Source organism: Chenopodium quinoa, unplaced genomic scaffold (assembly GCF_001683475.1).
Source record: "Chenopodium quinoa cultivar QQ74 unplaced genomic scaffold, ASM168347v1, whole genome shotgun sequence".
NCBI classification, from domain to species: Eukaryota; Viridiplantae; Streptophyta; class Magnoliopsida; order Caryophyllales; family Amaranthaceae; genus Chenopodium; species Chenopodium quinoa.
In genome coordinates, this window is record NW_018742441.1 from 28,735 (window position 1) to 46,365 (window position 17,631).

Consider the following 17,631-nt stretch of genomic DNA (forward strand, 5'->3'; position numbering starts at 1 on the left):
CGGCAATGGCCGTGGGCGTAGGGTATGGGGAAAGTGAGGGTGGCCGGCGACGGTGGAAACTGGAAATGGTGAAGTTGGGTGCGGCGTGGCCGGTCGTCAGGGCGGGGGATGGCTCGAGTTGCTGCTGCTGGTAGTGGAGATTGATTTTTTATAGAAATTACTTATTTTTTTGTAATTATTTTTTAAAAAATTTAGTTTTAAAATTGTTAGTTAGATGTTAATTAATAATTAATTATTTTCTTTAAAAAAATTAAAATTAAAATTTATTTTTGACTAATCAGTTTGTGACACATATAATTAAATCTATTTTTAAAAAAATTTACCTATTCAATAGGTTAAAGGTCACTTGGGACCATTAGAAGCAAAATCACATTAAAGTTCGGATTATTTAAAAATAAGGAAAAATTGCTCCTATTAATCTGAACTTTGCCTCATCCGCCGAAATTAATACGAACTTTGGATTATTATCTATCACTCCCAACTTTAGGGGGTATTAATTTCTATTGCACCCAATTTACCTGAAACCGGTTAATAAGGTTAACATTTGTGAATTAAATTTTTTTGCACACGTGCCAATATGTAATTGGTTGGAAAAGAAAAGAAAATAAAATAAAAAAAAGAAAAATGAAAACAAAAAAAAAATTAATTTCCTAAAACTAATCCAGCACTTGCCCCACCTCCACCACCGCACCACCACCACCAGCGCACACTCTCCCCTCACGCAACCCAGCAGCCAGCCACCACACGCACTCCCTTCGCCACCAGCCACCACACGCACTCCCTTTGCCCACCACAACCGAAAACCCATCACAACCCCCTCACCAAATCGACCACCACAATGGCCGAAATTGGCCAGCCACCACACCCACTACACGACTGTTTCCCCACCATAAAACAACCCCCCTCCCCAAAATCGACCACCAAAATTGGCCACAAATGGCCGAAATCAGTCGATAGTGTGGTTGAATGGTTGATTTCAACCTTTTATCGGCCGATTTCGGCCGTTGGTGGCTGATTTCATCGCCGTTTTTGTAGTGTTTTGAATGTTAGGGTTAAGGGTTAAGATTTGGGGGATTTTGAGTGGTTTGCAAGGTGATCAAAGAGGAAAGGGGAGGTGGTTTGCAAGGTTGTTGCTGGTGGTCGTGGTTGCAACAGGAAGTTGGTGGAGTTGTAGGGAAAGGGAAGCAGGGAGGTTGGTGGAGTACGTGTGTGAAGTGCGCAAGGGGAAGGGGAAGCGGGGAGGTGGGCTGGGAGGCGGCGATACGGAGGTAAGGGAAGGGGAGGTAGTGCTGGCGCCGTCTAATTGCTGGTGGCCGTGAGGGAAGGGATGGGGGGAGGAAGCAGAGAGGGAAGGGGGAGAAGGGAGAAAGAAGGTGTTTTTTTTATTTAATTTTTTTTTAACTTTATTTATTTATTTTTATTTTTATTTTTATTTTTTAAGCGAATCAATGCTAACACGTGTCTAGGTAACCTGCTACATCAGGTTGGGTGACGTGTTGGATGCAATAGAAATTAATACCCCCTAAAGTTGGGAGTGATAGATAATAATCAAAAGTTCGGATTAATTTGGGCGGACGAGACAAAGTTCAGATTAATGAGAGCAATTTTTAATAAAAATAATTGAAAGTTGAGATTATTTTGAGTGAATCGAGCAAAGTTGGGATTATTCTTGTCAATTTTTCCAAATGGTTTTGGATTAAGCATTATCATTTGAGAAGTGAGGTTTGTAAGGGTGCATTCGCATTGTGAATTTGTAGCAATTCTTCAACCATTGTATAGAAAAGATAGTTTCATAGCATGTGAAACTATGAACAGATAAGTCATTAAAAAAAAAGTGGCTGATTTATTAAGATAAACACAAATTTTTTTGATTTTTTTTGACAAGAAAAGCTAGAGTAGTTCTCACCATTTGTTTGATGATATTTTTCACGTTTATAAGGCTGTTGCTAGTGTTTTGTGGTGTTTTTCTAGTTGGACGTGTAATAATGTAGTATGTAGCTCATAAGTTGGCTTATTCCTTGCCATGGATTAAAGGTTGGGGACAAATAGCTGTAAATTGACATCTAATTTGTCTTTGTGTTCGGATATAGACTTTTTGAGTACTAATAATTTATGTCTCTCAATATTTCTTACTAAAATCTCACATTGTCAACTTTTATTACTCAATCTTTTGCTCCTTGTAAAATAAAACAAGTTATCATATTTGCTTATTTATTTGCATAAAATGAGCAAATTAACTTATTTAAATTTTCTTACTTAGCTTGCACAATTTCTCGTTTGTGCAAATGAGCTAAATACCCATTTGTGAAAACATGACTCAAAATGCTCAACAATAAGTCATAAATTGTGTATTGACATTATATCTGAAAACCAAGCATGGCTATCTAGCCTAGACATATACATGTTTTGTTTAAGGAAAAGTGCATAAGAAGTTAGGACATACAGGCCGGTAATCCATTATTAGAGGAGTAACTCAATCAAAATACCCTGCGCGAAATATTTCACTTGAAAGCGAGGAGTCGATAAGATTTACACCCGTGACTTTTTTTTTTTTTTTTTATCACGTTGGCTCTGATATTACGTTAGAGGATCAATTCAACAAAAAGATTAATTAAACTAATGATTGAAGTCCGATAATATGTTCTATACTCTATCATGACCATGCACATATATGCATGCTTAAGGGGCCTATATATTAGTATAGCACGTGAATCATACCATATGATATATAGGTCCCCTACTTTACAAGAAATCAATAGTTATGTCATCCTTGCATAAAATTGTCTTTGTTAGATATATTTTCTCCAAATGCCAAAACTCAATTCTATCATCATTAACATGCAATATAATTCTCACAACATATTTTATCCCACTCTAATGTTGGACCCTCTTTATGTTCCCTCAACTCACCTTTTTTTGTAGGCTTTTGTGGCTCTAATTAGTTACAAACGCACGAGTATATGAGTTGGTGGAGCTCAATTAGCCAACATCCATCATAAGAGTCGACCCTCTTTTTAGATCAAGTCTAGTCGGCATTAAATAATTATAAACACGATTCTAAAGGTCCCTCTATCACACAAATAGACTAATTAACAACATTCGACATTATTATATGGATGATCTAATATGATCTTGGGTTGATCGCTTTCATAATAGAGTGCATCATGATTTTGTAGACATGCATTATGCCCACACAGTATTAGTGGACACCTCTTATTTGTTTCAAAGAATATAGTTTTAGTATGTACCGACAAGCTGCTTACTAGAGGTGACGTATGGTAGATAGTTCTTCTTCATTCATTCTTTAATATGATATAAAATTAAGAATGTTATGATAGGATTATGAAGGTTATATATGGCTAGTTCCTAACAATTAGGAATGTAAAAGTTTTATTGCTTTAATTTGAAAAGGGTTTTTTCATGGCCAATTTTGAACATCAATTTGTTATAGTCTTGTAGTAATATAAAAGTTATCAATTAATATAAAGTGAGTGTCAAGCTTCCAGCTAATTCAATTGTACACATAGTTCTTTTCATTCCATCTTCTTTAATCATCATCATCAAATGAACAAGCTAAGGGTCTTGTTCACTTCAGCTTAATTTCAGTTCAGGTCAGTTCAGCTCTTAATTTCCTTTTCTTACAAAATATTCATTTCAACTTAGTTCAGTTCAGCTTCAATCACTTTAGTTCAGTTCAATTCAGTTCAGCTCTGTTCAGTATGTAATAAATGTGAATAGACCCTAAATAGTCAATAAAAAAAACAGTTGTTTCATTTGTCACACATGAGACACTTCTATTAACATAACCCCTAAGAAGAATTAAAATTAAAGATAGCAACTTATTATTAACGTCAATAAACACGTAACCAAATCAAGGAAACCGTAGTAAAAAATGGCAAAGCCGATAATTTCTTATACATTTACGATTGTTGAAGAAGATGAAAGAGTGCAACTAGGCGCATAACTCCTATATGTTTACAAAACATATAGGAGAGCAAAATTGTAAATTTGATAAGCTTTTGGAAAAAGTTGATTCTACAGTGGTACATTATAATGTACCATTATGCATATATAATGTACTATTATTATATAAATTGTTTGAATAATACTTTTTGTGTACTATTATGCATGCAGTGGTACTTTTTACCATTATATACGTTGAATATTTTTTCCTAAAATATTACCATCTATCACCTACGGAGTAATATACTTGTAATGGTTCATTTTTCATCCTATATATTTGCTAAATCCATAGGAGCTATGCGCTAAGGGTTAATCAAGATGAAATAGAAGCAAGGAGAAATTTATGGTCATAATAGATCTAAAAATTGCCTATGTTTAATTATTTGGAGTGTGGTTGCCTTTAATAATTAAACCTAGAAGCTGCTAAGAATATTATAAAATTGTCATTGGTGGCATCTTGGTACGGTGCAAGGTACAACTTATTATAATATGAAAAAGTTCATCTAATTTGGCCAAAAAAAAGTACGTACATCATTTGTTTTGTGGAGTCTAGCTAAGTCCTCCACAACTCCTAGGCTAATAAATTATATCCGATAATTATGGTTAGGTATTCTTTTTATTTATGGAGATTATTCCCAATGAAAATTATAATTAATTAATTTAGTCCGTCTTGTGTATGGCTGACCACATCGTGTGACCACTTATAAACGAATAAAGTAACCCCTATAACAATGACCGAATAAGGCTCTGTTCTATTCACCTTAAAAAAATAATATTAAGTAAAAATAATTTCAGTTCATTAAAAATAAGTTAAGTTCAATAAAATTAATTTCAGTTCAGTAAAATTCAGTTTTCTTAAAGAAGTATTATAATAGAAAATCAGTAAAAATAATTTCAGTTCAATAAAAATAATTTAACTTCAGTAAAAATAATTTTAGTTCAGCAAAAATAATTTCAGTTCAGTAAAAATAATTTCAGTTCAGCAAAATTAAGGTGAAGAGAATAGGGCCTAACTCCTACGAAGTATAACATTAGTGAAGTAACCTATCTCTTTAAAACTGACCAAGTAACCCCTATTACACTAACGAAGTAACCCATATACTGGATGTAGGGATGGCAACGAGTCGGACTCGGAGCGGATTATGCTAAATCCAACTCCGACTCCGACCAGACAGGAAGTCGGAGGCTAAATCCGACTCCGACTCCGACTCCGATTTTTTTTTTCGTTATTCAATATACTTTGAGAAATTGGGCTATTTGGGCCTTTACAACTCACACCCAATGACACCATGACCCACACAAAAATCCACTATCTATTGGAGTCGAAGTCGAATAATCTGTCAGAATTGGACATTTGTCAGAGTCAGATTTATTCTCGGATTTTATTTAGGATCCGACTCCGACCCTCCTTCAAATCGGAGTCGGATTATTTTAACGAAGTCGAACTCGGATTACTTTTTTCTCGGACTCGGAGCGAATTTTTTTACCCCAAATCGGGGCGAAGTAGGGTCGGATCCGGACTGGATTGTCATCCCTAACTTGATGGCCACACCGAATATAAGACTTTGTGTAATTAATTTGATCCAAAAAATAAATAATACGGAGTAGTAATTGTATTGTTATCTTTCAAACACTCTTGGAAAATAGGACATATTAAAAAAAAAAAAAAAAAAAAAGGTACTCCAACATATACTACCTCCGTTAATTGTTATCTGCAACTTTGGGGTATTATTTGAGAGATTTAAATTATTCCAAAGTTGCAGATAATAATTAAGGAGGTAGTATATAAAATCAAAGGAAAATCTTTGTTTTTGAGATATTAAGTCGTAACGGTACATAAAAAACATTAAGCTTGCAAGAATTGTGTAATTTGTACATTGATCCAGCTAAGTAGCTCTATACAAGTATTACATGTATGTGCCGCAATCTAATTACGCCTTCATCGACCCAAAGATCTCATAATATTTTATCTCTTTCGCTTAAAGCCTAATTAAAAGATTTCCTTACATGAAAAATTAAATAAATTAATCAATTTAGATCTATCCAAAGATGATTTATATTTTCAAAGTAAAAAGTTATTTCTTTGTTCGAAATCAACTGTCGTGGTGAATATGTAATAAACTAGTAATGTGACAGCTAAACTATGATAGATAAGTAGAGATCGATAATCTACATAGTGCTTCATATTAAAACGAAAGAAGGTAATTCATGATCATTATTAGTCATTTTCATCCTTGACTTGTTTGGAGAAACACAATCATCGTTTCTCTTTCTCTTGTTAATGTTGTAGTCACGTTCCTTAGATTTGCACCTTGTGATATGTGGTTTAAGTTTGTCAACATCAGCTAATTGAACAGGTTTTAGAAAAAATTCTTCTGCTCCTTCTTCCAAACACCTAAATAGGAAATTCAAGTACAATATATTAGAAATATATAGATTAAGGGTCTGTTCTCTTTTGTTGAAATTCAGTTCAGTTCAGTTCAGCTCAGCTCCTAATTTCCTTCTCTTATAAAATGTTCATTTCAGTACAGTTCAGCTCAATTCAGTTCAGTTCAGTTCAATTCAGTTCAGTTCAGCTCAATTCAGTCAATGAGAACAGACCCTAATTTATATGACTATTTTCAAAATTATAAGAAATACTTTGATGTAAATTAAAAATTACACTACCTATAAATTAGCTGATATGATACTTTTTTCCCGAAAATAAGTATGACTTTTATTAATTCATACAAAAATTGGTTAAAAAAAATAAAAATATAAAAACATTAAAAAAATTTGTGAAATATTTATGTTTACCTGTTAATTCTTGCAGGAATATTCTCAGAAGACATGATCACCACTGGAATGTCTTTCAGATTTTTTGATTCCTGAAAAAAAAAAAGTAACAAATTATATACGAAGTAAATAAAGTACCTACATTATTTTTGCTAATTAGAAGGGAAAAAATAAAAAGATTTTCATTATAAAACAATAAAATTACGGCTTAAAATGCAATTATTAAATTATATATACCTTGATTTTCTTGAGCAGATCATAACCAGTAATCCCAGGCATGCAGTAATCAGTTATGATCAAATTAATCTCAATATCCTATATAAAAAAAAATTAATTAGAATAAATAAACATATATTTTAATAAACAAATTAAATAAAAATATATACAATAAAAGAATACATACATGATGATCATTGTTAGTCTCTTCTTGCAAACCCAGAAATTCCAGAGCTTTATTGCCTGAATCTACCACTGTCACTGCAACAAAAATTATAAACCAATATATAGTTAGTTAGTGATAAAAATAAAAATAAAATAAAATAATTAAAAAAAAAATAAAAACAAGTTTTCCTTTCTTTGAAAATTCTGTTTCTTATTAAATTTATGGTCGAGTAACTAGAGAAAATCATGTGTAGTTACTTAAAAATAAAAATAACACGTAACACGAACACGACAATACACGAAAAAAAAAAAAAAACCACATAATTACATACCTTCAAATGAAGATGATTTGAGGAGTCTTTCAATCAATTTTCGATCAATGATGCTATCATCAACCGCAAGAACATGAAATTGTGCATCCAAAGCCATTGTAATGAGATAAAGAAAAAACTTAGAATAAAAATTTTAAAAGTTTGAAAACACTAATTAAAACAAATAATTGGCAAATAGTTCATCTACTAGTGATGAGTATTTATAAAATTCCATTAGAAAATAAAAGATATATATATATATATATATATACATGTATAATGCATGATATGTAATCTCATAAATCTTAACAATTTGACGAAAATGATATCCATCAGACATTATATGATACGGTATCTTCAGAATCAACTTTGATTTTAGTGAAAAAAAATATATAAAAATTAAGAACAAGAATATCTTATGTTTATATGATTCAGTATATTATTATTATTATGTTATTATATAGTGTGATATATAAATGTAAAATTTATTGACCCTTGACTGAAGATTAAGCCAAAGGTTTTGTACTTAATATATTTGTATAATATAAAGTTATAGGAATATTATGTTAAGGGGTGATTTGGGTACCAATAAATTAGGGTAAGTTGAAGTGGGGTGCACTCCATTTGCACGTGCATGTTACAACTTACAATTATCCAACCTTTTTAAGAGAAAAAGGTGATGAAATAATTTCAACAATCCCTAAACAAGATCCTAAAATCGGATTTCCAAAGATTTGGGATTTTTTTTTTTTTTTTTATTTATTTTGGATTGGAAATTGAAGATAGCAAAAATCGAAGTGAGTGAATAAAATAATGAAATTTCGAATTCAGAATTTTATTTATTTATTTATATATTTATATTTTAAATATGAAATAGTAATAAATCATAAATTTAAGTTTTCACTATGTACTCAAATTCTATTACGGAGTATAATATATAATTTCTTTGAATTTACTCCAATTATTTTTCCTTATGTGTTATGTGGCACATGAAGTTTAAGGATTATATAGTTATATTGGATGCTTAGTTAGTGTATTTTGTTGGAAAAATTAATATTAGGATGTCAAATAAGATAAATTATATTGAGTAATTTGTAAATAAAAAAAAATGTATGAATGCCGAAAAAGATACCCCTCCATAGTCTCGTATGGAATCAATCACATAAAATAAGATAAAAAGAATATTTTGAATCTAACATCAAAGTACAAAATAACTCATAATTAGTTTACCTTATTTAAGTTTTTGATTTTTCTTTTGGGAAAGCACAAGTCATAATGCATAATTCAAGGAAGAGATTTCCTTACTTAGAATCATGTCATCAATTCACAACAAATTAATTCCAAAAAAATAATTTAAAAATAGAACATAGGTAGATCTTTTTAAAACGCCCAAAATAGTATATGGGACTAAGGCCCTATTCTCTTCACCTTTATTTTGCTGAATTGAAATTATTTTTACTGAACTGAAATTATTTTTGCTGAACTTAAATTATTTTTACTGAACTTAAATTAATTTACTGAACTGAAATTATTTTTACTGATTTTCTATTATAATTCTTCTTTAAAAAAACTGAATTTTACTGAACTGAAATTATTTTTACTGATTTTCTATTATAATTCTTCTTTAAAAAAAACTGAATTTTACTGAACTGAAATTATTTTTACTGAACTGAAATTAATTTTACTAAACTGAAATTAATTTTACTGAACTAAACTTATTTTTACTAAACTAAAATTATTTTTATTTAATATTATTTTTTAAGATGAATAGAACAGAGCCTAACATTATGAAATGGAGGGAGTATTGATAAACAATTTCAGAGCTTGTTTGGTTGCGACTTATTTGACATAAGCAATAGAAATTCATAGAAAATGCTTAGATTCCTTGTTGTTTGGTTAACATGACATTTGCAAAATGGAGATATTGCATGCAACTTCCTTAGAATTTTGAGTTCAACCTATCCTGGGAAGTTAGTTACCTATCAATCACAATTCACATGAAATAATGCAAATTTTCTCATGTTAACCAAATAAGTTTTGCAAATTCCTAGGAAATACATGCAAGAAGTTACTTTATATAAAATGTAAATTAACAAGGGAATTTAATTTCCAAGTTTTCAACGCAACCCAATAAGCACTCAGGGCCTGTTCACATTTATTGAACTGAGCTGAACTGAACTGAACTGAACTGATTAGAGCTGAACTAAACTGAACTGAATTGAATTGAGCTGAAATAAATATTTTATGAGAGAGGGAAATTAAGAGCTGAACTGAACTGAACTGATTGGAGCTGAACTGATTGGAGCTGAACTGAACTGAACTGAACTGATTGGAGCTGAACTGAACTGAAGTGAACTGAAATTAAGTAAATGTGAACAGACCCTAAATGGGTATTGAGGACCAAATGAAGGAAAGGGTAGCGCATCACTTTAGAAGTGGAAGTTTCTTCTTAAAAAAAAAAAGTGTTAGGCGCTTTCACTTCACCTTAAAAAAAATACTCCGTATTAAGTAAAAATAATTTTAAATCAGTAAAAATAACTTCAATTCAGTAAAAATAAGTTCAGTTCAGTAAAAATAAGTTCATTTAAGTAAAATTCAGTTATCTTAAAGAAGAATTATAATAGAAAATCAGTAAAAATAATTTCAGATTAGTAAAATCAATTTAAGTTCAGTAACAAATAATTTAAATTCAACAAATATAATTTTGTTTCAGTAAAAATAATTTTAGTTTAGCAAAAATAAGGTGAAGTGAACGGGGCCTTACTTGTAAAAAGACTACAAATAGTTGACGGTAATAGTCATATATGCTTACACCTACAAGCACTCATATCAGTCATGTACACACAATTGTTTTGGTAAGTAGTTATAGGTTAGTTAGGCTGGTACAATGCACGATTTTAACAATAATTTTTTTGTCTTATTTACGTGTAATACGCAATTACAGTATAAATAATTGAGTAAAATATAATAAATTGATGAATTAATAAAGAGTGAGGGATAGCTCAAGTGGTTAGAGCTTCCCTCCCGATTCCAAGAGATCTTGGAATCGATTCTCACCCCTGCCCTTGTGGCTCTCTAAACACCAAAAAAAATAGTGATGAAAACCCCAAATTCATACAATCTATATATACAAAATATACGGAGTAGGAGGAAAGAAAATGTTTAGAGAAAAATGAAATAGTACAACCATCTTTTTTTTACTCTATTAAAAATTGTGTAGTTAGTCAATTTAAATATAAAAAATCTTTTAAAAAAAATGTATAATTAATTTAACATTTTCAAAACTCTATTTATCTTTAAAAAAATAATGTCAAGTTTTAGCTAGAAAACTTTTTTATGAGATATTGACATGTGGACAGTAATGATATCAACTATAATTACTTTAGTTAAAGTCATATAGATAGATAGATAGATTAGGAAAATGACCCTACTAACAAGTCACCATACATGTTGATGCATAGTCTTTCAAAATAATTATATGTGTCCTAAATTATTAATAATTAAGAGAGTTAAACACTTTATAAGGTTAAAAGACTTCTCCTATTAGCATATGATTTTGGGATGAAATCTTGTGAAGTGGACTCTCTCTCTTGATGACAAATGCAACCCAGACTCGTATATAACACACCCAGTCTCATTGTTTGCATAGGCAGTGACGGAGCCAGAATTTTTTAGTGAGGGGGCAGGGCCAAGATTCATTTTAAGGGTAAATTTTAAATCACTTTAGGCTATCTTTATAATGAATGTATAATAATTTGTTTTTTTTTTGAAAAAATAGTAGTACATGAGGCATTATTTTGGGAAGATTTTATAGATCACGATTGGACCAACGGCTACCCAAATGTGGAATAAAGTACTATATATGGATATGATGAGTGATACAGCAAATAATAAATTTGATGTTGTTAGCTGTATTTCCGAATTTAAGTCACTAATTTCTTACAGAAAATAAATGATATAATCAATTAAAGGAGCAGGCGAATCAAAATGCATGGGTATATGCCCACATTTTCATGTATTCTGTTACTTATTGCCTTGCCCACATGTCTTGTATTATTCGAATCAACTCTAATTTGTCTCCATTTTCATGGATCTTATCCATTCTAATATACGATTTTTATGATTCTCTATCTTAGAGTTTATGGTCACTTGGACTCAATTTATGTTAGAGTACCCCATGTAATCAAATGTCAAGCCAATTGGGTTTTTTTTTTCTTTTTTTTGGGTGTTTAGAGAGCCCCAAGGGCGGGGGTGAGAATCGATCCCAGCATATCTTGGAACCGGGAGGGAAGCTCAAACCACTTGAACTATCCCTCCCTCTCAATGTCAAGCCAATTGTTAGTTGACATATTTTATTAATTGTAATACAAGTGTCTCCATATTATTTAAAAGCAATACGTTTATTTAAAATCCCACATGAATATGATTTATCGTAACTATAAATCACAAAAACTAATCAAAGTAGAATGTATGTCAATAGCTTAAAAATTCGAGTAAAGACTAAATACGGTCCCTAAACTATCGTATTTGTGCCGTTTTAATCCCTCTAAACTATTTTGTGCCCTTTTAGTCCCTCAACAACCTTCTTTAGTGTTTGTCAGTCAAAAGTTGAGGGACTTTGATGACTAAGCAAGAGTTTAGGGACCATGACTCTTTTTTTTTCTTAAGAATTTATTTAAAAAATGAATCTTTTAATTATTTTTTAAAAACCCAGCCTGCTCTTCTCATTCTCTCTCCTCTCTATCACCTCCACCTCCCTCCTCCCTCTTTCTCTCTAATCTCTGCCTCCCTCCTCCCTTCTCATTCTCTCTCCTTGGTTTTTGAAGTCCAGCGCCACCCACCCCCAGGGCTTTTGATCGGATTCGACCACTATCACTTAATGGTTTTTTAGGTCGAATTTAACCATATAAACCAAACGTTGAAGATTTCATAAGGTACGTAGAGGAAATTATTTTTTAATTTTTTGGGTAGTGATGGTGCTAGTGGTGCGTGTGGTGGGTGTGGCTGTGCGTGTGTGATGGTGGTGGTGGTGGTGGTGGTGCGTGGCTTAGGCTGGGTTTGTGGTGGCTGTAGAGTGTAGGCTTAGGCGGGTTTAGGGTTAGGGTGGGGATTTTTTTTTAATTATTTGGATAGTGTTGCTGCTGGTATGATTTTGGCGAAAAATAATTTTTTAATTATGATTTGTGGTGGCTTGCAGAATTGGCGAAAATGTTATGATTTTGCCCAATTTGTTGAATAGTTTGGGTTGAATTCATGATTTTGTGATAAATTAGGGGTTTTGATTAGTGGAGTGTGGCTGGTAGGTGGGGGAAAGGGAGTAGGTGTAGTCGCTGTCGCCGGCGCCGGCTTCCCGCAGGAGTAGGGGGAGGGTGGCTGGGCTTTTTTAAGGATGGCTGGTTTTTTATTATTAATTTTTAAACAAATAATTAAAAGATTCATTTTTTAATAAATTCTCAAGAAAAAAAAAATTTATAAAAAAAAATGAGTCATGGTCCCTCAACTTTTGCTGACTAGGCTAGATCCCTAATTTTCTAGCTGACAAACACCAAAGAAGGTGGTTGAGGGACTAAAAGGGCACAAAATAGTTTAGAGGGACTAAAACGGCACAAATACAATAGTTTAGGGATCGTATTTAGGGCCTGTTCATATTTACTTATTTTCAGTTCAGTTCAGCTCCAATCAGTTCAGTTCAGCTCTTAATTTCCCTCTCTCATAAAATATTCATTTCAACTTAGTTCAGTTCAGTTCAGTTCAATTCAGCTCCAATCAGTTCAGTTTAGTTCAGTTCAATTTAGTTCAGTTCAGTTCAGCTCTAATCAGTTCAGTTCAGTTTAGTTCAGTTCAGCTCAGTTCAGTATATATGAACAGGCCCTTAGTCTTTACTCTTAAAAATTCAAAACACGTCAACTTAATAAAACAAAAGTAAATATGCGTATTTATATAAATATTTTTTTTTCAGTAGTACCTAATACAGAGTAACTAATCTATTAACTATTACTAAAACAAAACATTGATGATGTCATCGATTTCTTAAAGTGCTTACGTGTCAAACTTTCATAAAAAAATTTCCCTCCAAATTTTACCTATGATGTCATCATTTTTTTTTTTTTTTTTGTGTCTTTTCTAACTAGAAACTAGGACCAATTAGGTATGAAATTTGAATTTGACATCAATATTGTTGTATATACTCCACACTACTTTTTGTGGGTATTCATAATACAACAGTATTAAATAGACATAGATATTAGTAGCTAATTATACACATTTTTTTTGAACAAATTAATACACATTTTTTTAAAAAAAATTTAATAGTAAATACACATTTATTTAGCTTCTACTCTAAACGTATAAGCTTAATGAGTTATACATTTATACAACATTAATATATTTAATATAACCATCATTTTAATATATTTTTAATAACATAGTAAATATTACATTATGATGCAGCATTTTATAATTTTTTTTTAAGTACATGTTATATATATATATCAAATTTTTTAAAAAAATAATAATTATATTGGAAAGTTATCAACAACAAAAGATAAATAATTATAGAAAAATTACTAATCAACCACCGTACAACGCACGGTTACTAATCTACTACTTAGTAAGTACTAAAATATGATAACATAGTTTGTTTGTTTGTTTTTTATTTTTTATTTTATTTTTGACAAACGTCAAACAGTATGTATTAGAAAGACCGAAACGCTGGCTCATGCGTAGGCTTACTTTGTGGTTGGACTTGTTGGACCATGTTTCTTTGGGCCAACATAGAGTATTGGTTTGTTATTCGTAAGATCTATTTTCTTTAATTAGTGAACACTAGACCCTAGTGTAGGTAGGACATCTACACCCCATCTAAACACGCCGTGAAGAGTACTATCCACACCCCCACTAACTTTCATTTTATCTCTCCTCACCCTTTTTTTACATTTTCTCTCTCCACACCCATTTTTCTACAAGTTTCTCTCTCATCAAAAACTTTAATTGCAAAATTGTTTTAAATTATCACAAAAAATCTTCAAGCACTATGAAATTCAATAAAACAAGGCATGAAATCTGAAAAAAAAAATGTTATTTTGTTTAAATTTGGAATGAAAAAGAGAGTAAACCCTAGGTTTTACTAATTTTTTGTTGTGATGTATTTCGAAAATGTAATCAAAACATCAACCATGAAAAATGTATATCAACGTAAGTGTTATACTATAATCTTAGTAATTTTTATTGAAAAACTAGTAAATTATATCATTACATTCTTCAGTTTTGTTTGTAAAGAAAAGGAAACTGTTTCAGAGAAGAAAAACAAAGATTATATTTCGCAGTTTTTTTTTTTTTTTGAATGTTCATTTTCATTTTGTTAAATGTTCATTTATATATTAGTATAACGTCATTCACATTTTAGTAAATATATATATGTTCATTTATATATTAGTACATAGTCATTTATGTAATAATATTCGTCCTTTTTCATAGTTTAGATTGGAATATTATTTTGATGAATGTTCACATTTATTTTGGTAGATATTTAATCATATATAAGTATATGATCATTCACAATTTCACATATAATTATACAATTATTCGAATTTTGATAAATATTCATATTTTAGTCATTCTCTTCAAATATTCACGTTCATTTCAATTTTGAATTTCAATATATGTTTTTTTTATATATATGGATATATGGTTAATCAAACATTAATAGATTCAAGAGTTTAATTATTAAGTGTATTTTTCATGTTCATCGATTGTTATCTTTCATATTTTCAAACTAATAAATGTTCAATTATATATTAATAGATATTCATTTCCATATTGAATTACGTAAATATGTTCATTTATGTATTAATAGGTTTTGATTTTCATATTAATAGATAGTCATTTCTACACTAATATATGTTCAATTCATTTATATATTAATACATGTTCATTTATATTGATAGATGTTCATTTCCATATCAATCATGTCAATTGTTAAACTCATCCATGTTCATATTCATATGAAAATTGGTTCATTCTAACACTTATTCTTGCTCAAATCTAATAATGTAATTTATATTTTTTTTGTCGGTTAGTTAAACAAAGAATCCTAGATATAATGAGTTAAACCACACAATGGCAAGGAAAAAAGTAAGACGGCAAAAATAAAGAAGGCATGGAATCGCCAAGCAATATGAACAAATAACACGTGCTTGAATTCTTCAAATTTGAATGATCGAGAAGTTTATATTTATTAATGCAAAGGAATAGGAAAAAAACACCTTAGCAATAAGATGAATATCTTCATCAAGTGATATATTGGATCTGATACTGCTTTTACTGTACATTATTAGTTATTACACATCTTAACTATTGAATGTGTAATAAGATGAAAATTAACATATATCAACCCCCCCTCTTTACATAGTATACGTTTTGTATGCTTATTAATTTCAAAAGATAAATTAATTTTTATTATATTTAAATGTTAATTAACATATTGATAAATGTTCATTTTCATTCTTATTCATGATCATTTTATTTTTAACAAGTAAATGCATTGATTTTAAAATGAAAATGTACATATACTTAAAAGTTCATTTCTATACTACTAATTAAAGCACTCAATTACATCATGAAGTGGTTATTTTTACAAATTTAATAAGGATTTTCAATAAGAGTGTGTGCTACATTGTAGATGTTAGGGAAATGAGACTTACATTACAATAAGGAGTGCGTGCTACCTTCAAATTTTCAATAACAAGTACAAAAATTATAAATTTTATACATTTTTCATCTATAATAATGCTTCTTAATTAAATGTTCAATTATAAATAATTGTATGTTCATTTACAACTATTAAATAAATATTTTCGTTTTTAAAATATTATATGTCCAATCATAAATAAGTGTATATTCATTCACAAATATATAATTGTATATTTATTTACAAATATTAAATAAACATATTCCTTTTTGAAATATTATATGTTTAATTATAAATAATTGTATGTTCATTTACAACCATTAAATAAATATGTTCATTTTGGAAATATTACATTTTATTGTTCTATTATAAATAATTGTATATTCATTTACAGCTATTAAATAAATATGTTCATTTTAAAAATATTATATGTTCAATTATAAATTTATACGAGTCTGCTTATAAAAAAAATTTTAAAATTATAAATTTCTCATTAAAATCATAAGCAAGTTTTATCAGTGGTGGTTTAAACTTCATTCTTTACCATTTTCTTTCTCCTTCTCAATCATTTTCATTTGTCTCCTTTAACCCAACCTCAACTCCAACCAAAAGAACCAATCGCCGCTACCACAAAATATCGACCACCGTCGCTGCCACAAAATATAGACTACCACCTCTGCCACAAAAATCTATGTTATCTCGCCTTCATCGCAGCCACCACAATATAACAACAAATTTGCATTTTGCCTGTGAATTATAATTACTGCGATTAGGATCAAAATCATAAAGCAAAGATTAAAAGCTAAAGAAAAAAAAATCATAAAAAATCAAAGATAAGAACATAATGTCTCACATTGATGAACAATTGAAACTACAATTTCAATTCTAGATAGAAACACAACTTCATAATCATAATCAAAATCGGAAATCAAAGTATTATCTGTTAAAGCAACACAACTAAAAGAATTGAAATGAGAGAAAAAAAATAGTTGATTAATAATGACGATAAAATCAAAGAAATTAGGAGAAAAAATGTTAGGAGAGAGAAAATGGGAAAATTAATTGAAAGAGAAAGAAATTCAGGCTTTAAAATCATATGTAACAGAAAAAGAAGTAAAAAAAAAGGAAAAAAAAAATTATAAGCAGTTTTTTTTTTTTTTTTTTGAATAGCAAAAATATTTCATTAATTAAAAGTCATACGACATCTACAATAGAGATTCGACGTTAACAGATACATAAGGTATTGAATCAAATAAAATTTCCCTTCATAAAAACTACGATCGTCGAGTAGATCTTGCACTGCGGAGCATCTCCCGCTTATATCGCTGAAAATTACAGCCTTGTTGGAGAGACAATCTAACGATCCTTTGTAGCCGTGAGGATGATTTCCTTCTGATTCATCTGTTCGTATTCGAAAACTTGATAACTTTTTCACCAACGAAATAATTTCACGACAATCCATTAGATCTGCTACCATGGATTCAAAACTAAGAAATTTCTCCCTCGAAAAGA

At 30.2% G+C, this 17,631-nt stretch overlaps 1 protein-coding gene across 1 annotated transcript; it reads right to left on the reverse strand.

Annotated features, from left to right (window-relative positions):
- Window positions 1-5,807: 5,807 nt before the first annotated feature.
- LOC110716140 (two-component response regulator ORR9-like) lies at window positions 5,808-7,626 on the reverse strand. The gene is made up of 5 exons (XM_021894773.1): window positions 7,452-7,626; window positions 7,142-7,215; window positions 6,976-7,053; window positions 6,760-6,830; window positions 5,808-6,358 (listed from the first exon to the last, which is right to left on the reverse strand). The coding sequence occupies exons 1-5, from the start codon at window positions 7,546-7,548 to the stop codon at window positions 6,145-6,147; spliced, it is 534 nt and encodes a 177-aa protein (XP_021750465.1). The 5' UTR covers window positions 7,549-7,626; the 3' UTR covers window positions 5,808-6,144.
- Between the last annotated feature and the right edge of the window lie 10,005 nt (window positions 7,627-17,631).